The following is a 22790-nucleotide window of genomic DNA, read 5'->3' as shown; positions in this document are numbered from 1 at the left end:
CTGGTCTCAAACTTCTGACCTCAGGTGATCCGCCCGCCTCAGCCTCCCGAAGTGCTGGGATTACAGGTGTGAGCCACCGTGCCCAGTCTAGACATATTTTCTTCAAGGATGCACTTATCATTGGAAATGGTTCCTTCTGACAACCCCCTGCCCCGATGCTTTCTTTTCTGTTCCATGGAGTTCCGTGTTCTGTGCAGCATAGTTTGATTCTCAGTCCTCCTTTGAATTCTGCAGCTGTGTATTTAGACCCATTTCCCAGACCAGTAAACAAAGCCCCGTGGGCAAGAAACCACAGATCCCCCCTAGAAAGTGGGAGAAAAAGCCAGTCTGCAATAGTGTGTGCATGTATGTGTGTGCGTGCATGCATGTGTGTGTGCATGCACGTGCATGTGTGTGCATGAGGATGGAATATAATTATAACCCACGTGTGTGTGCAGTATAAAACATATAAAACTGGTTTGGAGAGCAGGGTATGAAAAGTCCAAAGTCAGAAGAACTAATCTTTGGCCGGGGGTGGTGGCTCACACCTGTAATACCAGCACTTTGGGAGGCCGAGGCTGGTGGATCACTTGAGGTCAGGAGTTCGAGACCAGCCTGGCCAACATGGTGAAATCCCATCTCTACTAAAAATACAAAAATTAGCCAGGCATGGTGATGAGCACCTGTAGCCACAGCTACTCAGGAGACTGAGGCACAAGGAGTGCTTGAACCTGGGAAGCGGAGGTTGCAGTGAGCTGAGATCGCACCACTGCACTCCAGCCTGGACGACAGAGTGACACTTGGTCTCAATAAATAAATAAACAGAAGAAGAACTAATTCTTAAAAATTAAAGACACATGGAAGGTTTCCGCAGGAGGCCGGGAGCTACCAAGGGTTAGGTTGAAAGGTGCAGCGTGGCCACTTGGGTCCCTTGGAAATGGTCAGAACGTCGTTATTTCTTGGGGTTCCACTGGTGAAATAAATGGGAAACATGGAGACTGCCCCAGCGGTGAGTTCCCCATCCCTTCCTCAGCCTAGCTTGTGGCCTTCAAAAGATGCTTCCCATGGCACCTGGACACAATTCAGAAGACTTTTTCAATTAATTTAATTTTCGTTCTGGAGGTTACAGCCTCTTGGTGCCAGTTCCAGAGTGTCTGCAGAATATTATGGAAATTCGTATTTGGAGCCAAAGAATGGTAGCGTTAAAAAAAAAAGAAAGAAAAAAGGCAAAAGGCATCTAACTAAATGAATTAGAAACAGAAGTATTCCAAATGCTTATCTGTGTGAACGCAAAGAAAAAGCCTCAAAGCCTGGCCTTCAGAAGCTGATGTTGCGTCTTTATTATGGCTGGCAAGAGTGACCTGCGCCCTCCCTGAAAGGCAGCCAGAGTCTAGACTCTACTGGAACATAATGGACGGTCAGAGGAGGGAAGCTTCACCTGCACTGCAGTGCCGTCCAAATGTCAGAGGCTGGAGATTGTCCAGGGTGGGGCCTTTCTTTTGGAGGTAATGGGGGTGAAGCAGGAAGTTCACAGGGAGAGGGGTCTCTGGAGTATGAGACGGCAGAAAGACCCTGCTTTCTTTGCATCTCTGCTTCATCCCAAGTCGGACTTGCCTCAGGGTGCCAAAATGCCCAGGCAGCTCCAGCATCCCCTTTCTCCTCAAAAGGAGCCCCCAGGGTCCTCCTGCTTACCCTGACCTAGGGTCCACACCCTCCCTCGATCCCAGCCCAGGACTGTGGCCAGGGAAAAAGAAAGTGCTAATTGGTAGAGTCAATGCCACATGGGGAGGTCGGGGGAGAGGTGCAGGAGAAAATACCACGGAAGGAGCTCTGGTTGGGTAATTCATCGGGATTCACTCCAAGAGGTAACACTTTAAAGATGGTGTTCCCATGAAGAATGATTACATTTTCCTCATGCCTCTAAAGTGCAATTATGTTGCTGGGGTTTTGCTGGCTGAAAAGAAAACAAAAAAGAAAAGAAAAAACCTTCCGGTGTGCAAGCTCACCCTGTTACTTCTGAAGATATGCATCACTCACACCACCTGGGGCACAGGCCCAGCCCCTCTAGCCTTGCAGGTTTCTGACCTAGGGGTGCAGATGACCTAGGGAGGGGTGGGTATGGCCACAGGCAGGGGACAGCTCAAGACCATTTGACCCAGCAAGCCCATTACTGGGTATATACCCAAAGGATTATAAATCATTCTACTATAAAGACACATGCATACGTACGTTTATTGCAGCACTAGTCACAGCAGCAAAGACTTGGAACCAACCCAAGTGTCCATCAATAATAGACTGGATAAAGAAAATGTGGCACATAGACACCATGGAATACTACGCAGCCATAAAAAAGGATCAGTTAATGTCCTTTGCAGGGACATGGATGAAGCTGGAAACCATCCTTCTCAGCAAACTATCACAAGAACAGAAAACCAAACACCACATGTTCTCACTCAGAAGTGGGAAAGCACATGGACACAGGGAGGGGAGCATCACACACCGGTGCCTGTTGGTGGGGGGGGGGGCTAGGGGAGGGACAGCATTAGGAGAAATACCTAATGTAGATGATGGCTGATGGGTTCAGCAAACCACCATGGCACGTGTATACCTATGTAACAAACCTGCACGTTCTGCACATGTGCCTGCCCCAGAACTTAAAGTATAATAATAATAATAATAATAATAATAATAATAAAAAGACAGTTGTTATCTCAGAGCCCCTGACTCAGCTGGCCAGGCAGCAAGTCTGCCAGCCCAGGAATGGGCCAATAGATGAGGCAGGGTTTTGTAAACCAAAAATAAAATTCTTTGGGAGGCTGAGGTGGGCGGATCACTTGAGGTCAGGAGTTCCAGACTAGCCTAGCCAACATGGTGAAACCCCATCTCTACTAAAAATACAAAAATTAACCAGGTGTGGTAGCAGGTGCCTGTAGTCCCAGCTACTCAGGAGGCTGAGGCAGGAGAATCGCTTGAACCTGGGAGGTGGAGGTTGCAGTGAGTTGAGATGGCGCCACAGCACTCTAGCCTGGCCGACAGAGTTAGACTCCGTCTCAAAAACTCAATAAATTAATACGATAAAATAAAATCCTAAGCCCCCCACCTCCCCACCTTCAAAACATCTGAATGGACTTCCTCCTCGGCCAGAGCTTTTTAAAAATTTAACCTCAGAGACTGTTTCAGGCCGTGATGCGAAGCAGGGGTCGAACATGCCTCATAATGCCTCTCCGGGGTTAACATCCACACAGGCTTTAAGTCTGAGAAGAAACATTTTACAACCTCTTCTCTCTGACCCTAGTACCCAAAGGCTCCTGTTCAAATAAGAACTTGATTCTTCACAATTCTTTATCTTAACCCAGACATTCTTTTCTATTGATCCCAGGACTTTAAAGAAACTCAAGCAATTGCCAATCAGAAAATTCTAAAATCTACCTGTAAGCTGGAAGCCTCCTGCTTTAAGTTGTCCCGCCTTTCTGGACAAAACCAATGTGTCTTACATTTCATTGATGCCTCACGCCTCCCTAAAACGTATAAAACCAAGCTACACCCCGACCACGTTGGGCACACGTTCTCAGGACCTCCTGAGGGCTGTGTCACAGGCCATGGTCACTCATATTTGGCTCAGATTTAATCTCTTCAAGCATTTTAGAGTTGGACTCCTTTTTCTTTTCTTTTTTTTCTTTTTTTCTTTTTTCTTTTTTCTTTTTTTTTTTTGAGACGGAGTCTCGCTCTGTCACCCAGGCAGGAGTGACAGAGTGCAGTGGCCTGATCTTGGCTCACTACAACCTCCACCTCCCGGGTTCAAGCGATTCTCCTGCCTCAGCCTCCTGAGTAGCTGGGACTACAGGTGCCCGCCACCACATGCGTCTAATTTTGTATTGTAGAAGACAGGGTTTCACCTTGTTGGTCAGGCTGGTCTCCAACTCGACCTCAGGTGATCTGCCTGCCTCGGTCTACCAAAGTGCTGGGATTACAGGCGTGAGCCACTACGCCGGGCCTAGTTTGACTCTTTTCGTGGACAGTTGGAAACGTGGAATGCAAGAATATTCAGGGTTATTTGTCAGGCTGCAAAGTTGTTCCACCACCCTACAGGAAAATGGATACAATTTTAGGCTTGGGTGTTAACAAAAAACATATAGTTAGTGTGGGAAGGGGGACAACTGCACTGCAGCTGTGGCCGGTGGTGCGGGAGGGTCTCTAACCTCGAAGCCCACTTCGGAAGGCGAGTCGCCCGTGACCAGGACTAGGGCCTAGGCACCCCAGATAGGAGAAGGGACCTCGTTCCCTATTGTTCCCCACTAACCCCCATGACCAGGAGTCCCCACTCCCAGCCTCGTCCTGGGGATTCTGGGGAGAAACTGCCCCAGCGCAGAGGCTCCTCCAAGGGTCGTCCTTGGTCCCGCGCAAAGGGGGCGTCCGCCACCCTCCCGGCTGCGCACCCCCAGCTCCCCAGCTGGGACGCTTTAGAAAGGACATGAGGCGGGGGTTGCCCGTGGAGCGGGGGCCACGCTTCCTGAGCAGGGAGGGGATTGCCCTTTGCTCCCCTTGGGGAACTCCCTGAGGTGAGCATCTGGGAGGGGCCCCCATAATTTTCCCAGCAGGGGAGCCGGGAGAGTTTCCTTTGCTCCCATTGCAGAGCAGGGGAGGGTCCCTGTTAGGGGCAGAGAAGGGGCGCAGGGGCGAGTAGGGAGAGTGGGGCCACACATTTCCACTAAGGGCGGCAGTTTCGTGTCGCTACAGTTAGAGGCGTGCATTTAGGAGGCTGTAGACAGGGAGCGACCCGCACTTTCCCGAGCAGGGGAGCTGCTGGGAAAGTTTATTTTGCTCCCACTGGAGACCAGGGGGTGAGGGGGTCCTTGTTAAAGGGAAGGGGAAGTGGCTGCACGGGCGAGCGGGGAAGGGGGAGCTCTGTGTTTCCAAGAAGGGCGGCAGTTTTATGCCACTACAGTTAAGAGCTGCCCTGGGGCGTGCATTCAGGGGGCTGTAATCTGGGAGGGACCCGCACTTTCCCGAGAATGTTGTAGTCCACTTTGCTCCGGGTCGGCGCCGCCCTGGCTACGGCCTTGTGGGTGGGTGAGGGGGCGTGGGCAGCTTCTCGAAAAGGGAGGGGGGTGTCCCGTGCTCCCCTCGGTGCTGCCTGGGGCCATCCCCTCCCGCCTCCCCGTTCTGTCCCCTCCCCAGGCCCGGCGTTCCCGCCCCTTCTGTGCGCGCGTGGAGGGCAGGGCGGGGCGGGGCGGGGCGGGCGCAGCCGAGGCTGAGCTTGCAGGGCCGCTCCCCTCACCCGCCCCCTTCGAGTACTCCTCGGGCTTCGCACCACCCAGCCCGTGGGGGAGTATCCGTCCCGCCGCCTTCGCCCACGCGCTGCATTCGGGGACAATCCCTGCGCGCTCTGGGCGCACCATGGCCCGCGGGGCTGCGCTGGCGCTGCTGCTCTTCGGCCTGCTGGGTGCTCTGGTCGCCGCCCCGGGTGAGCGAGCGGAGGGATCCGGGTGGCGGGACGCAGAGGGCGCGGACCGGGCCTGGGGATCCGCTTGGGATGCGGGGTTGCGGGGACACCCGCACCCTCCTCCCTGCCTAGCGGGACGTGCTGTGCCCGCGGGGGCCCAGGCCCGGAGGAGGCCCCCACTTTCTCCCCAACGCTTTTCCTGGAGCCATTTCACAGAGAAAAGTCAGCGTTTGTTGTCGGAGTTGTAAACTCTTAAATTTGGGGGTGCCTTGGGAGAGGTGGCATACGATTCTTCCCAATCTAGGGGACTTTCTTACGGATCTCTGCCCCTTTGGATAAGCCCCTCACCCCACCCGTTATCTCCCCGCAGGGTTTGGGGACCTGCGTCTTTAGGCCGCGCGCGGAAGCCGCCCTGGAGTTGCCTGTCAGAGCCACGCCCTGCGTCCCGGGCCTAAATTTGGAATCGCTGGGAGCCGGAGACCCGGGTGGTGGGGGGAAGGGAAGGAAAAGTTAGAAAAACACTTTGAGCCCTGAATATGTTCCAGAATACTGTGGATGCAGGCTCTGGGCATTTCAGCGCGTGTGCGCCAGGCAACACGGGGCGCCGAAAGAAACGTGTGCTTACCAAATTGTCCATCTGTAGCGGTGGAGAATTCGGGAAACAAAAAGTATCCAGGGAAGAGCGAGCCACGGTCACCCTCCCACGCACGGCCTAAACCGGGCCTATTTCTAATTGTTACTCTAATCATGTTTTTCTGTTTCCCTCCCTTTGAAAGGGAAACGGGACCCTGCTGGATGTGGTGTGTTATCAATTCTTTTTTCCAGTGGCCAGTGCATTTTTGCTTTTAAGTAGACCGGCTTGCAGGTGGTGTAGACTTCAGGACCGGCCTTATCAGGGTTGGACATATTTAGGAAGGAGAGGCGGGAACGCCCAGCCCTGGGGAGGACAGAGGCGGCCCGGTTTGTGTTGAGGGGATCTAGCTCAGCCTGGAGCTGTGGTGACTAGACCGGGTCTGTATTTTTAGGGAGGAGTTGCTAATGGGTTTACACCCTGTTTAAAGGGGTCCCGGGTATCCTAGAAATTGTGGTTTCACTCGGTAGAGGTTAGAGATAACGAAGCCTGCTCTGTAGAGGAAAACTGGGAGGATTTTCCAGCCTGCAGGGGAGGTTCCAAGCAGAGCTTCCTGTTTCTCCCTTTTCTTCCTAAATGGCCTTCCTTCTTGGCGGCAAGCTGCCACCACGAACGGGATGGCTCTGTAGGGTTTTATCAGCTGCATTTATTCCCAAGGCACCCTTTAGATGAAAGGGTTTTTTCTTGTCTCTCTGCGAATGCATTTCTTCATCCTTCATGCGTTCCTTCCTTTTTTTGCATCTACTGTGTGCTTGGGGTCAGGGAAAAATATATCCAAGGGAGTTCTGGTGGCCTAAGAATTCAGTTTCCTGGAGAACAGAGGCATCTGAACAGGCAGATGGGAGACAGGGCGACAGGCAACATTATAGTTCCATCACAAAATAACTCCGGGGTTCCCAGTGGTCAGTCTTGGTGAGGGGCTGGGCTACGTTTTGAAGCCCTGGGGACAGTTTTGCCGGCTGGTCTGGCATTCCAGGTCATTGGAGGAGAGTGGGTGGAAAGCCTTATATTCTCTGAGCCCCAAACAAGTCGTTGCACAGTTTTTTGTTTGTTTTTGTTTTGTTTTTTGAGACGGAGTCTCTGTCGCCAGGCTGGAGTGCAGTGGCGCGATGTCGGCTCACTGCGTTGCACAGTTTTTAAACCCATGGCAGTGTTCATCTGGAACTCCTGATTTTGGAGGCATACTGGGCTTAGGAACTCCAAGCTGCTGATGTTTGAGTAAAGGGAAGCGTAGCTGTCTATGGGGTGGGTGGGTAGGGAAGGGCAGTGGGACAGGGGGATAACAGGGGCCAATCTGTCCTTCAATTGCAGAGGAAGGCCTTGCCGTCGGCACTGATGGATCTCCCTGAGGGACCCTTCTCACCTCGCCTTTCCAGTCTGACCCTGCTAGAGATGGAGACAGAAACAGCCTGTCCCAGTAATATTAATACACATGTTGTTTCATTAGGAAAGTTGACTTTTGAGTTGATGATGCTCAGAACACACTTTCCTATCGAGCGATATGCATCAGGTGCACAACCCCGTTGAGCCTGGAGTAGGTTCTCACACTGGTGCTGATAGCCCTGGCCTGATCTCAGAGGGTTGGGGACCCTGTGTTCCTTGGTGTCTTCATAAATTCTCAGGGGTACAGGTGGGATGTGACGAGGGGTGGATGGAAGTGTATAGAGGAAAAAAGGAGGCTTCAGCTTTGTAGAGAGCAGGACGTCCCCACAGGGCGACGCTGGCCCGGAGGAGACACTTTGTGATGGTTGCAGACATTTTTGGTTGCCACCCTGGGGTGGGACCTCCTACCATCCTGCAATGGGTGGGGCAGCTTAGGGAAGCTGCTCAGAATCTTTCAAGGGCCAGAACGGCCCCCAGCACAAAGAATTCATCTAGTCCCAAATGCCAATAGTGTTGAAGGTGGAAAACCTTGAGGCGGGCTTGGGAGTTGTATGTATGCGCTGATTCAGGGCTGCCCCGTCCCAGACAGTAGAGCAGCGCACATCCAATGCATCCGTGCTCTCCAGCAAAGGCTGATTTCCACCCCCCGGCAAAGGCACAGCGGCCTGTGCAGTTTGAAAAACTCCAAACACCCACGGAACTGCCATCTCTTGAACAATACCAGGCCTCTTCAGGATTCCTTCACCCCAGTGGAGCAAGCGTGGGCTTCGTTTTTTTACTCTCCAGAGCTCTTGTCTCCTGCCCGTGTGGGTGTGTGGGGAAGTTATTAGGAGAATGTTTCTGGGCAGAGGAAGTGGGTTTTATCATCCCGCGAGTTTGCCTTGATTTTCCACCAGCATGTTTGGCTCTGATAAAAGTTGATTGCTTTGCATTTAACTCCCTACTAAAGGCCGGGCATGGTGATTCAGGCCTGTAATCCCAGCACTGTGGGAGGCCAAGGCCTGTGGATCACATGAAGCTAAGAGTTCGAGACCAGCCTGACCAACATGGCAAAACCCCGACTCTATTAAAAATACAAAAATTACCTGGGTGTGGTGGTGAGCTCCTATAATCCCAGCTACTCAGGAGGCTGAGGCAGGAAAATCACTTCAGCCCAGGAAGCAGAGGTTGCCATGACGTGAGCTGAAATCTTGTCGCTGCACTACAGCCTCGGTGACAGAGACTCAGTCTTAAAGAAAAAAACAAAGAAAACTTCCTGCTTTAGCTCTTTCTCCTTTCTTCTGTGTATGAGACACTGTTCAAATACAAATACATGTCTTTACACTGTGGAGATGTTCAAGTAAATGATTGTGTGTCTGGAAATCACTTTTCTTCCGGAAGGTTGTGTGGTGGGTACATGCTGTCATTGAGAAAAAAATGCAGCTCATACAACACTTCTCCCAATTCAGCATTTAGGAATCATGGCGGGATTTCATGGATACTGTCTGTCTGGAATGTTTTCAGACTTAGATGTCTTCCCCCAGAGAGATAGACGTCTCAGTAGCCACATGGGCCTTGTGCTGGTTTTCAGTCCTGCTGAAAATTTTCTAATTACTCTTGTTACTTTAGGGGAAAAGAATTACATGTCCTTTGTGATTTATAGACACAGTAAGAAATAAGACCCATGTGTCTTTAGGGGTGTGAAGGAGGAAAGGTCTTTTTTTTTTTTTTTTTTTTGAGATGGAATTTTCCTCTGTTGCCCAGGCTGGAGTACAGTGGCACGATCTCAGCTCATGGCAACCTCTCCATCTCAGGTTCAAGTGATTCTCCTGTCTCAGCCTCCCAGTTAGCTGGGACTACAGGTATGCGCCACCATGTCTGGCTAATTTTTGTATATTTAGTAGAGATGGGGTTTTGCTATGTTGACCAGGCTGAAAAGTATTTTTTTGAGGTGGGGTCTCATTCTGTTGTCCAGACTGGAGTGCGGGGGTGCGATCAGGGCTCACTGCAGCCTCTACCTCCTGGGCTCAAGCAGTCTTTCCACCTCAGCCTCTGCAGTAGCTGGGACTGCAGGCACATACCACTGTGCCTGACCACTTTTAAATTTTTTTGTAGAGACAGGGTCTTGCTATGTTGCCCAGACTGAAGAAAATATATATATTTTTTTGGAGACAGAGTCTTGCTCTGTCACCCAGGCTGGAGTACAATGGCAGGATCTCGGCTCACTGCAGCCTCTGCCTCCCGTGCTCAGGCAATTCTCCTGTGTCAACCACCTGAATAGCTGGGAGTACAGGCACATGTCACCATACCTGGCTATTTTTTGTACTTTTCGTAGAGGCAGGGTTTCACCATGTTGGCCAGGCTGGCCTCGAACTCCTGGCCTCAAGTGATCTGCCCACCTTGGCCTCCCAAAGTGCTGGGATTACAGGCGTGAGCCACCTGAAAAATCATTTAAAAAATCAACTGTCCTGCGTTCTTACTTGGAAGGGACTCCTGTAACCAAAGACGGGAAGAACAAACCAAACTTTATTAACATGCATTTTTCATTGATACACCTAGAAATGGGTAGTTTTCAAGGAGGTGGCTTGGATTCTAGCTGCTCTAGCATCCTCAACAAAGAACAGTCCATTTTTAGAGAACTGGCAGAGAAAGACAAAAGACTTTGAGTCTTCAGGGGCAGCAACTAAATAGCAGAGAAAGGCTGGTTAGTGAAGCTTGTTCATTCCGAATCCTGTGGTTCCGAGTCCAGGCCCATGAGGATTTTCCGCTGTCTTCTGTGGTTCACCTTTGTCCTCCCAGTTGGGGAGGTGGGGTTCGGATTGCTTGTGAATGTGGTCTCATCATTGCTGGTATAGCTTCAGGCTGCAGGCTGTCCAGGGCTTGAGGATTTGCTGATACTCTTTTTTTTTTTTTTTTGAGATGAAGTCTCGCTCTTGTCCCCCAGGCTGGAGTGCAATGGTGCGATCTTGGCTCACTGCAACCTTCGCCTCCTGGGTTTGAGCAATTCTCCTGCCTCAGCCTCCTGAGTAGCTGGGATTACAGGTGCCCACCACCATGCCTGGCTAATTTTTGTATTTTTAGTAGAGACGGGGTTTCACCATCTTGGCCAGGCTGGTCTCGAACTCCTGACCTCAGGTGATCCACCCACCTCGGCCTGCCAGAGTGTGTTCTTTTTTGATTTATCCCAGTCTCTTGTCTGAAACATGGTAGCTCACCAAAATTTCTACTCCCGTTTGTCCAACTGATAGTATCTTTTCACATCTCTAGAGACCAGAACGACTTCCTCTTCTTGAATTTCCTGTTCAGTATTCTTTCTTGGCTTGGTTCCTTGGTGAGTTTTGAGGAGATGGTGCATGGGTGTGTTTTTCAGCTTTGTTTTAGTATGACTCAGGGTTGCCACCACGCCTTGTACGGTCTCCTAGTCATAGTATTAAAATTTCCCCTGAGCAGGAAACCAGAAACTTCCTTTCTTCTCCCCCAGAGTCAGATTCAAACCAGTGTTTCTCAAGTGGGCTATGAAAGTAGCATGCAGCCACCCGCCTGACAGAGAAGAAAATTCAACAGAGGAGAGGATAAAACGCCCACAGGGTGCATGGAAAGCCTTGCTAAAGAAGCCACATGGGCAAAGCTTTTGTTCTGCTCCCTCTGCCCTGGTGGACTGGGCTGGGCTGAGATATAATACATGTTCGTCATTGTGGACGGCAGTTGGATGGGTCTGAAAGCGATTGCAAACCCCTTTAATTCGCTTTGATTTCTCAGCTGAGTGGTGTCATGGGCTGGGGTGGGTCCCCTGTTTTTGAGAAGCACTCGAAGGACTCTGATTTTCTGCAGCTTTTCGGGGAGCAAAGCTGTTGCTCCAAGAGCGCTCTTTAAAAGCTGACAATAATGTATTTGGTTGAACTAACAGCCCTTCTTGAGGAGGCAGCAGACTGGCCAGAGCTGTTACATTCCAGGGGTTCTGCAGGCATTACTCATCAGAGGCACCTGAGCCTGGAGAGCCTGACTCTTGTTTGTTTCTGCTTTGCCTGACCCTGCAAAATTATTGTCCCAATGCACCCTGGCAAGCATTGATCCACGAGGGCATGCTGAGCAGAAGGAGCTTTCGTTTCTGCAGGAACACGATGGACTGGAATGATGACAAGAATAAACACACTGCATTGTCTTTTAGGGCCAATGGACTTACAATTAGGCGTACAGATGTTATAACTACCGCCAGAAGCCAAATATTGCCAGTCGGCGTCTTCCGCTGCTGTTGCTAGCTATCTTCTTCTGGGGGAAATGGGTTGGGTTCTAAATATGAATTCACATAGGGCTGTCTTCGATGAATTCAGCACAAAATAGTCTCAGCAATTGAAGGGACACACTCAGAGAGAAGTGTTAGGCATTTAATAGAATAGCAGGACAGGGAAGGGTTTGGATCTGGGCAAGCAGGAGATGGGTGTGAACACCTGACTTTCGAGACCCTGCCGAGGTGACCTTGAAGGTAGAGGCCCTCTATGTTGATATCTTTACTCAAGAGGCTGTGGTCCTTTGGTGCTAACATAGCATCCAATAGACAGACAAGATGGACAGCTATAGCCACCTATGGGAAGCGGTTTCTACTCTTAAACTACAAGCCCCTAGACACTCATCATATCATAAACATATCACTGGGCAGTGGCTTGCAATCTTTTTTCTTTTCTTTATTTTTTAGACTTGCCCAGGCCGGAGTGCAGTGGCACGATTGTAGCTCACTGTAGCCTTGACCTCCTGGGTGCAGGTGCATCTCTCACCTCAGCCTTCCGAGGAGCTGGACCACAGGCATGTGCCACCCTCAGCTCATTTTAAAAATCTTTTTGTAGAATCGGGGTCTCACTATGTTGCCCAGGCTGGTCTTGAACTCCTGGGCTCAAGCAAACCTCCTGCCTCAGCTTCCCAAAGTGCTGGGGTTACAGGTGTGAGCCACCATGCTCAGCCTGCAATCTTTTTTTTTTTTTTTTTTTTTTGAGGCAGGCTCTCACCCTGTCGCCCAGGCTGAAGTGGTGTGATCTCAGCTCACTGCAGCCTCGAACCCCCAGGCTCAGGTGATTTGCCCACCTTAGCCTTCTGTGTAGTTGGGACTACAGGCACGTGCCACCACACTCAATTAATTTTTATCTTTTTTGTAGATACAGAGTTTCGTTCTGTTGTCCAGGCTGGTGGACATATTTTAATCCTACAGAGTCCAGGCTAAAAACACACCAGTAACTGTGATGCCCATCCCTCCTGCATTCCTGATTTCTGAGTGACGGTTTGAGACACAGACCTGCTTGACCACCCTCCAGTGGCTCTTGCTGATCTAGACCCGAGGTTCTCAGCTTTGACTCCATTGCAGGAAGCTTGGAAACGTCACTCTTGCCCAGGGTTACCTGGGTAGTCTGGTTTATAGACATGTTAGGCGTTTTAATTTTTTTAAAAATATTTTTGAGAAAAGATTTTGCTCTGTCACCCAGGCTGGAGTACAGTGGTACAATCATAGCTCACTGCAGCCTCAACTTCCTAGGTTCAAGTAGTCCTCCCACCTCAGCCTCGAAAGTAGCTGGGACCACAGGCACGCCTCACCATACCTGGCTAATCTTTTCTTTTCCTTTCTCTTTTCTTTTCCTGTCCTGTTCCTTCCTTTTCCCTTCCTTATCCCTTCCTTTTCCTTCCCCTCCCCTCCCTTCCCCTCCCCTCCTCTTCTCTCCTCCTCCTCCTCCTCCTCGTCCTCCTCATCTTGACAGAGTCTTGACAGAGTCTTGCTCTGTTGCCCAGGCTGGAGTACACTGGTGCAATCATGGCTCACTGCAACCTCCGCCTCCCTGGTTCAAGCGATTCTCTTGCCTTAGCCTCCTGAGTAGCTGGGACTACAGGCACGCACCACCACGCCCGGCTAATTTTTGTATTTTTAGTAGAGACGGGGTTTCACCATGTTGGCCAGGATGGTCTCGAACTCCTGACCTCATAGTCTGCCCGCCTCGGCTTCCCAAAGTGCTGGGATCACAGGCGTGAGCCACCCTGCCCAGCCTATTTTTTTTTTTATTTTTTATTTTTGAGACAGAGTCTTGCTTTGTCATCAGGCTGGAGTGCAGTGGCGCAATTTTGGCTCACTGCAACCTTTGCTTCCCGGGTTCAAGTGACTCTCCTGCCTCAGCCTCCCTCAGGCGTGAGCCGGCATGCCCAGCCAAATTTTTCATTTTTTGTAGAGACAGGGTCTCCCTATGTTGCTAGTCCTGAACTCCTGGGTTCAAGCCATCCACCTGCCTTGGCCTGGCAAAGTCTTGGGTTTACAGGCAGGAGCCACTGCATCCCGCTATTAGGAATTTTTTAAAAGCCCCTCGGAGGGTCTTCATGTGTGACTGAGTTGTCAAGAATCATTGTTATTTTGCTGGATATTCTGTTTCTTCCCTCCTACACGAGATTTCCCACGACTGCTTCTCGGATGTGAACGTCTGTGCCATGGATTACATTTTTCAAAGAGCATTCAGTTTGTTATTTCATCTTCAGTGAGCCCTGAAGATATTTCTCATGGGTCTTTGGTAGATAAAGACACTGGGGTCAGAGAGTTCAGGAGCTTGCTGCTGACCACGTGGTCAGCATGGGGAAAAATGCATGTGGACATGAGCTCTGTCGGTGGCGAGATCTGGGCACAGGGGCTGCTGGGCCTGGGACTTGGTGGCTGCGTGTGTGGGCTGAACAGAGCTCCCCAGGCATGGCCTTGTGGACCTTGAGGGATGCCTGCCTTCACCGCTAGTGTGACTTGAAGGGGAGGAGAATGTCCAGTGATGGGCATTTTGATATGGAAGAGAACTCCCATGAATCCTGATGGTGAACTTGTCTCAGACCAGTCACTGAGGCCTCTCCAGCTCCTCGGGGTCTCCGTGTTCTAGGTATTCATGTGTCCTTTCATCCATTTACCCATCCATTTATGTATCTATGCATCCATCCATCCATGCATCCTCCATTTATCCATCCATCCATCAACCCATCCTCCCATTCATTTACCCATTCATCCATTCATCCATGCATGCATGCATCCATCCATCCATCCATCCTCCCAGTCATTTATCCATCCATCCATCCATCCACCCACCCATCCATCCATCCTCCCATTCATTTATCCATCCATCCATCCATCCATCCACCCACCCACCCACCCACCCACCCACCCATCCATCCACCCACCCACCCATCCATCCATCAACCCATCCATCCATCAACCCATCCTCCCATTCATTTACCCATCCATCCATCCACCCATCCTCCCATTCATTTATCCATCCATCCATCCATCCATCCATCCATCCATCCATCCATCCATCCATCGTCTCATTCCTTTACCCATCCATTCATGCACCTGTCCATCCATCCATCCATTCTCCATTCATCTTTCCATCCATGCATACATCCATTCATCCATCCTTTTAGTTCATCCAGCCACTCATCAATTGATACATCCACCTATCTACCATCCACTCATCTGTCCATCCATTCACCCATCCTTTCATCAATTTACCCATCCACCATCCATCCATTTATCCATTCACCCATTCACCCATCCATCCATCCATCCATCCATCCATCCATCCATCCATCCACCTATCTATTAACCCGTCCATCCATTCATCTATCCATCTATCCACCTACCCACCCACCCACCCAACCATCCATCTACCTGTCCACCCATACCTCCATCCATCCACCCACCCACTCATCCACTTAACTAGCCATCCATCCACTTATCCATCATTCATCCATCCGTCCACCCATCCACCTACCTAGTCACCCACCTAAACTCGTCCATCCACTCAACCATCCATCTGCCTATCCACCCGTACCTCCATCCATCCCCTTACTGCCCATCCTTCCACTCGTCTACCCAATTACCCATCCATCTGCCCAGCTATCCACCCAACCATCCACCCACTCATTAATTTATCCACTCACCCAGCCATGCATCCAACTATCCGTCCATCCATCCATCCATCCATCCATCCATCCATCCATCCATCCCATCCATCCATCCCATCCATCCATCCATCCATCCATCCATCCATCCATCCATCCATCCGTTCATCCACCCACCCACCCATCCATCCACTTACCTGCCCGTCCATCCACCCTCCCAGTCCATGGCTTTCTCATGCATTCCTTCAGCCAACATAGGTTGAAGTTAAATGTGCTCTTGGTGCTATTTGCTGTGGGCCCAGAGAAGACATACCTGGTCCCTGTTTTTTGTTCTCTGCCTGGGAGGTAACAACCAGAGCATCAATTTGGGCATAAAAGCGCCATTGTGGATGGAAGGCCTGGATGTGTGGAGGCACAGAGCAGGGACCATACTTGCTCAGGGGGTCAGAGAGAGTTCTCCCATGAGGGGCCCTCCCTGGACACTGAGCTTCCAAGAGTGAGCAGAGCAAGCCAGATGTAAGGAAGAGGAAGGGTGTCTCAGCCTGGTAGCGAAGCAGTAAGAGTGATGATGGGGCAGCTGCAGTTCATCTCAGGCTAGAGGAGCTGCAGGGGCCAGATGGTGGGCAGCCTCTGTTGCCATTGCTGAGGGGTGCAGATTTAGGCTCCCCTGAAGGGTTTGACGCAGAAAACTGTGCAGGGACACTTAACTTGCTGAAGGCCCCTCTTTGGATAACAGCATGGAGAACAGGTGGGAGGGGCTGGGGCTATTTTTGGCAGAGCCTGGATAAGTCAGCGGAGATAGAAGAAAAGAGACAAGCTATTTTAAGAGATATTAAGGAAGTTAAGATCTGTAACAGGTCCCTGCCTGCAGAGTTGACCACATGTTTGCATCACGTGGGTAGGCTTATAGACACCTGCATCTCACCTTGGAAAGTTTCTGATTTAATTAGCCTGGGCATGAGGACTTAGGAAAACCCCACAGATATGTGTAATTTGCTACTGGAGTTAAGAACTGGGGTCTGGAGCTGTGCTCCTTAAACTGTAATATGCTTACAAATCGCCTCTGGTAATGCTTGTGAGAAAGTGCTTCAGGTTGGCCAGGGAGAGGATCACGGAGGGCTTCCTGGAGAAGGTGACATTCTCCTAGGGCCTTGAGGGGTGAATAGAAGTTTTCCGGGTTCGGAAAGAAGGAATAGGCTTTCATGGCCAGGTAGAGGATCCAGTGAGGCAGATGAGGGGCCCAAATTCTGTGACCCCCTCCCCCCACCGCACCCCCAGGATACCCCTGTATCAGTCCCATGGTGTAACAGCCTAATTCACAAGATGCTGCAGAGGGGAAGGGATTTTAAATTTTCCGAGAAAGACAATGATATATTTTGGACTCCATGAGAAGTACTGTTACTAACTTGTTTTAACCTATGTACATGCAATCTTCATCATTCAAGGATTCTGTATTTGTGAACTTGCCTACTTGCTAAAATGTATTTGTCATCCCCACATCAACATTCCCGGCATTTAAATTTTTATTTTTATTTATTTATTTTTTTGAGACAGAGTCTCACTCTCTTGCCAGGCTGGAGTGCAGTGGCGTGATCTCGGCTCACTGCAACCTCCGCCTCCCGGGTTCAAGTGATTCCCCTGCCTCAGCCTCGCAAGTAGCTGGGATTACAGGCACGCGCCATCATGCCCGGCTAATTTTTTGTATTATAGTAGAGACGGGGTTTTACCATGTTGGCCAAGATGGGCTTTATCTCCTGACCTTGTCATCCACCCGCCCCAGCCTCCCAAAGTGCTGGGATTACAGGCCTGAGCCACTGCACCCGGCCTTTTCTAAATTTTTATTTATTTATTTTTTAACTTTCATTTTAGGTTCGGGGATACATGTGAAAGTTTGTAACTTAGGTAAACACATGTCATGAGGGTTTGTTGTACAGATTATTTCATCACTGTGGTATTTAGCCCAGGACCCAATAGTTACCTTTTATATTCCTCTCCTTATCCTTGGCGATTTTGTTCATGCACAGAACAGCAAAAAAATTGAACTTCTTTTTTCTTTCTTATTTTTTTTGAGATGGAGTCTCCCTCTGTAACCAAGGCTGGAGTGCAGTGGCATGATCTTGGTTCACTGCAACCTCTGCCTCCTGTGTTCAAGTGATTTTCCTGCCTCAGCCTCCCAAGTAGCTGGGATTACAGGCATGCACTACAATGCCTGGCTAATTTTTGTGTTTCTAGTAGAGACGGGGTTTCACCGTGTTGTCCAGGGTGGTCTTGAACTCCTGGCCTCAAGTGACCCACCCACCTTGGCTTCCTGAAGTGCTGGGATTACAGGCGTGAACCACCGCGCCCGGCCAGAATTGAGCTTCTCAGTAGCTCATGTTCTCAGTTGAGGTTCAGCAAAGCCAGACACTGCCTTCTCAGGCCAGCACATACTGTCAACAGGGTTCTTTTCAGGTCTGTTCGGTGTCCTGTGTTTTGTGTTTTCGTGCTTTTTGTCAGTGATTTTGCACTTTCAAATATCCCCAAATCAGTGCTGACATGCTACTTAGCGTCCCTAAGTACAGGAAAGTGGCACAGTCTCATGGGGAAAATACACATTTGATGAGCGTCATTTAGGCACGAGTTATAGTGAAGTTGGCTTCGAGATCAATATGAGTGACTCCACAATGTCTATTCACTACGTTGTCTTTAAACAGAAACCCACATAAAACGCACTTAGGTAGTGATTGGTTGATGACCTCTGGGAACGCAATCCTGTCTTTTCGTAGGAGCAATAGTTCACTATTCACTAATTCAGTGTTCACTGAGACTTTATAAAATGTAAACTACTTTGAATAACAAAGCTGTAGTCAACAAACTGAGCTGTTAAATGTGTGTGTGTGTGTGTGTGTTGGCCTTGCGTCATTTTACAGAGACACACAGGGCTCCGTGAACTGCTAATAGTTGGGACCGGTGGAGGGTTTATTTCGAGCAAGCCCCGAACTGCAGGGCAGAGACCACTTTGAAAGGAGACCAGCAGTCGGGGAGTGACTGGCATGAAGTTGGAAAAAGTGCTGAGGCTGCTAAGTCAGTTTCCGGTGTTTCCACGTTAGCGTTGGGGGGTAATGACTCAGTTTCCTGTAGGAATGGGATCTGGGCTAGCATCTGCCTGCGGAAGGGGTGACTGGGACAGAGAGCAGGGAACCCCGAGCAGCCCTGCCTTGCTGTCCTCTGAGCCCCAGAACTCCTGAAGGCAGGGTCCTTCAGCATCACCCTGGAGTTTGTTAAAGATGCAGGCTCATGAGCCTCACCCCACACCACAGAATGAAGATGTCTGGGGGTGAGACCTGGGGTTCCACATCTCCCCAGGTCCCTGGCAGGGTGATTCTGAGAACTGCCGGTGTGAGGTGTGCTCAGCCCAGCCCAAACATTCACACCATTCTTTGGCCTCTTGTGAAACTTGGCATAGCTCAGGGGACATTCCCAGAATTATGGCACAAGAACAAAAGAAAGTTTCCCACTTCTTACCAGACATATTGTAAAATTACAGAAAAGAGCTTGTTCCATCACGTCTACACCCTCGTGCTGTTGTCCCAGTTAGGATGAAGCCGAGATGATACCTTGTACGTTAGGCCACCCCAGACAAGGAAGCGTGTGCAGCTTAACCACCTGCATATAATGCATTTTAACCACCTGCATATCATTTTTTTTTCTTTTTTCTTTCTTTCTTTCTTTCTTTTTTTTTTTTGAGACACAGTCTCATTCTGTCACCCAGGCTAGAGCACAGTGGTGCAATCTCGGCTCACCGCAACCCCCACCTGCCGAGTTCAAGAGATTCTCTTGTGCCTCAGCCTCCCAAGTAGCTGGGACTACAGGTGCATGCTACCACGCCCAGCTAATTTAGTAGACATGGGTTTTGCCATGTTGGCCAGGCTGGTCTCGAACCCCTGACCCCAATGATCTGCCTGCCTCGACCTCCCAAAGTGTTGGGATTATGGGAGTGAGCCACCACGCCCTGCCTATTTTTTTGAGGCAGGGTGTGTCTCTGTTGCCCAGGCTGCAGTGCCATGGTGCAGTCTCAGCTCCCTGCAATCTCAACCTCCCCCCCAGGCACAGGCCATCCTCCCACCTCAGCCTCCCAAGTAGCTGGGACCACGGGTGTGTACCACTTCACCTGTCTAATTTTTGCATTTTTTGTAGAGACGGAGTTTCATCATGTTGCCCAGGCTGCTATTGAACTCCTGGGCTCAAGCGATCCTCCCACCTTGGCCTCCCAAAGTGTTGGGATTATAGGTGTGAGCCACTGCACCCGGCCACCTATATATAATTTTCAAGCTAAGAAGACAGACGAGTTTATTGCTAGAAACACAAATCCCTTTCCTTTCCATAGTTCACCAGCAGAGAATGTTTCCAGGCACAGTGGCCACTGTCACCCACTGCGTTCATAGCTTTCCATGAGGGGAACAGATTGTGCTGGACTCAGCGGTTCAGTCGAAAGTGTAGGGTGTTCGGTGAACTTGGAGTTCCTTGCACTTGTCCATAATTCCTTGCACTTGTGTTTTCTGTACTCAGATATTCAGTCGCTGGCACACATCCTGGACCCAGCACTGGAGTGTTTCTGAGACTATGACACTCCAGTGTATTCCTGAAGCAATTTATCACACTATTAAGCTCTTTTCTGTAATTTTACAATATGTTTGGTAAGACCTCGGAGCTAGATTTTTTTAAATGATGTGTTAATTTCTTTTAATTGTATCTATTTATGCGGTTGCACGTGGTGTCTTGATGTATGTATCCATGGTGAAATGGATTTAAATATGCATAACCTCACAGACTTCCCAGCACTTTTTTGTGTGGTGAGAACACTTAAGAATGGGCTCCTTTAGTCGTTTTCGAATATTCAAGCCATTGTTACTAATTGCAGTCGCCATGGTGTCTCTGAGCTTTCCTCAAGTTATTTCTCCTGTCTCATGGAGATTTTGTATCCTGTGACCAATCATCTCCCCTGTGTTAAATGATACATCTTGAAAAAGAGAACAATACTTCCAGAGCAATTTGGTTTTAAGCAACAGAAAAATAAGGGTGTTTGGACCATCTGAATAAAACGGTAAAATGAAATGTATCAGCTGCCTCCTGCTGTTCCCACACAGGAGGACTTCCGGTACTCGCTCCAATGTGGAGGCATTTTCTCTTGCACCGTTCTGAGCTTTCTTTGTACTGCAGTTATCTCTAGGTTGGGGACCCTTCCTGAGGCCCCTCAAACCTAGAATGAAAGTTTTTAGGGGCAGACCATGTGACTGGTTCCACCGACCTCCAAAAAAGTAAAAAAAAGAGCTGGGCACAGTGGCTTTCGCCTGTCATCCCAACACTTTGGGAGGCCGAGGCAGGCGGATCACGAGGTCAGGAGCCACCTTGGCTAACATGATGAACCCCGTCTCTACTAAAAATACAAAAAATTAGCCAGGCGCGGTAGCGGGCGCCTGTAGTCCCAGCTACTCGGGAGGCTGAGGCAGGAGAATGGCGTGAACCCAGGAGGTGGAGCTTGCAGTGAGTCGAGATCGCACCACTGCACTCCAGCCTGGGTGACAGAGAGAGACTCCGTTTCAAAAAAAAAAAAAAAGACTCAGCAATGAGTAAAGAGCACATATGTGCCCTCTGCACCTCCTCCCCCTCCTTTTCTACAATGTCCTGAAAGTTTGTGTTTAGAGGGCTTTGGAAAAGGGCGTGGAAAAGCAGCAGGAGCAGATGAGTACTGGAGTGGCCATCAGCAGGTGTGAGCACCCCGGGGTGATGGTGGGGCTGAGTGAATCAGACGTTTTCCAGCAGGCACACCCAGGCCAGTGGCGGGATCTTCATCCTCCCACCCTTAATGAAGATTAACAGTATTATTGAGAACGCTGCAGGCACACACACAGCACTGCATAAATGACATCCCTGGCTGCTGCTGTTACTATGTAGTGATTGTGTTATTCTTATGAAAATCTGAAAGTTATAAGAATCTTGGAACTGCCTAACTTTTATTTTTAACTAATTAATTTATTTATTTTGAGATGGAGTCTCACTCTGTCACTCAGGCTGGAGTGCAGTGGTGTGATCTCGGTTCACTGCACCCTCCACCTCCCGGGTTCAAGCATTTCTCCTCCCTCAGCCTCCCAAGTAACTGGGACTACGGGCGTGTGCCACCACGCCCAGATAACTTTTAATTTTATGTGAAACACCTGAATGGTGTGATGATGGGATTTATCCCAAGTGTCCGGGCGCAGTGGCTCACACCTGTAATCCCTGCACTTTGGGAGGCCAAGGCAAGCAGATCACTTGAGGCCAGGAGTTTGAGACCAGCCTGGCCTACATGGTGAAACCCCATCTCTATTAAAAACAGAAGAATTAGCTGGAAGTGGTGGCACATGCCCGTAATCCCAGCTACTTGGGAGGCTGAGGAAGGAGAATCACTTGAACCCAGGAGGTGGAAGTTGCAGTGAGTTGAGATCGTGCCACTGCACTCCAGCCTGGGCAACAGAGCAAGATTCTGCCTCAAAAAAAAAAAAAAAAGAAAGAAAAAGAAAAAAGAGAACCCAGGTACCGGCTCTCCTCCCGAGTTTGCCACGGTTGAGCGCATGCCTACATAGTGCAAGCCCTGGTCACATTTCAGAGGAACACACACCCCATGTGGCCTCAGGGACTTCACTCTAGGTTCATCCTGTTTTTCGAGTTGCCTGGCTGATGTGAAAAAGAAAACACGGTTTGAATCAGTAGAAAGTGTCTTGTCAGACTGACTCATGCCATCTGTGGTCCGTTCTGCCTTGTCCTGATGAGTCATTGCCCTGTCCCCAAAACATCTGGAGCTTTGAGAGGGCCGGGTGGAAACCGCAGTGGCAGTAGGGGGTTCTGCCGAGGGTGTGGTCTCTTTGCAATTTTGCAGAGAAGCTGAACACCGTGAACATTCAACATGGGCACCTGAGTTCTCCACCAGGCTCCTTCTCTAAGGGCATGGTTGCAGCTCCTGCTGGGTGGGTTTTGATGGTGTTTTCTTCACATTTGCAGCCCCGGAGGTCGTTTTCGGGAGCAAAAAAGAAAGTGGGGGTGTCTGCTGTGAGCCCACAATTTCCTGCCTACCACCTGAAAGCTCAGGGAATGTGATGAATTGGGAGATGAGTCCTAGGAAATAAAGAGACCAGTGGACTGAGTTAGGAGACGACAGCTTCATTTACAGAGGTTCCTTTACTGCCTCATGATCATTGATTGGGTTTGCTTCCCCATGAGACTTCAAGCCAGTAGCATGTGCATTTGTATACACCTGGGGGACTGCATCCCTCACACACCTGGGAGACTGCGTCCCTCACACACCTGGGGGACTGCCTCCCTCACACACCTGGGAGACTGCGTCCCTCACACACCTGGGGGACTGCATCCCTCACACACCTGGGGGACTGCGTCCCTCACACACCTGGGAGACTGCGTCCCTCACACACCTGGAAAATTAGCCTCAGAGGTGTC

General features: G+C 50.0%; 1 protein-coding gene across 1 annotated transcript in view; it reads left to right on the top strand.

Moving 5' to 3' along the window:
• The first annotated feature begins 970 nt into the window (after positions 1-970).
• The window catches only part of LOC139355308 (CD99 antigen-like), a 51942-nt gene continuing 30122 nt past the window's right edge, over positions 971-22790 (top strand). Inside the window, exons 1-2 of the mRNA XM_071088541.1 lie at positions 971-988; positions 5158-5443. Coding sequence (XP_070944642.1) covers positions 971-988; positions 5158-5443 — 304 coding nt within the window. The remainder of the gene's footprint in view (positions 989-5157; positions 5444-22790) is intronic.

This window comes from Macaca nemestrina, chromosome X (genome assembly GCF_043159975.1).
Source record: "Macaca nemestrina isolate mMacNem1 chromosome X, mMacNem.hap1, whole genome shotgun sequence".
NCBI lineage: Eukaryota > Metazoa > Chordata > Mammalia > Primates > Cercopithecidae > Macaca > Macaca nemestrina.
This window is presented reverse-complemented; position numbering and strand designations above follow the sequence as displayed.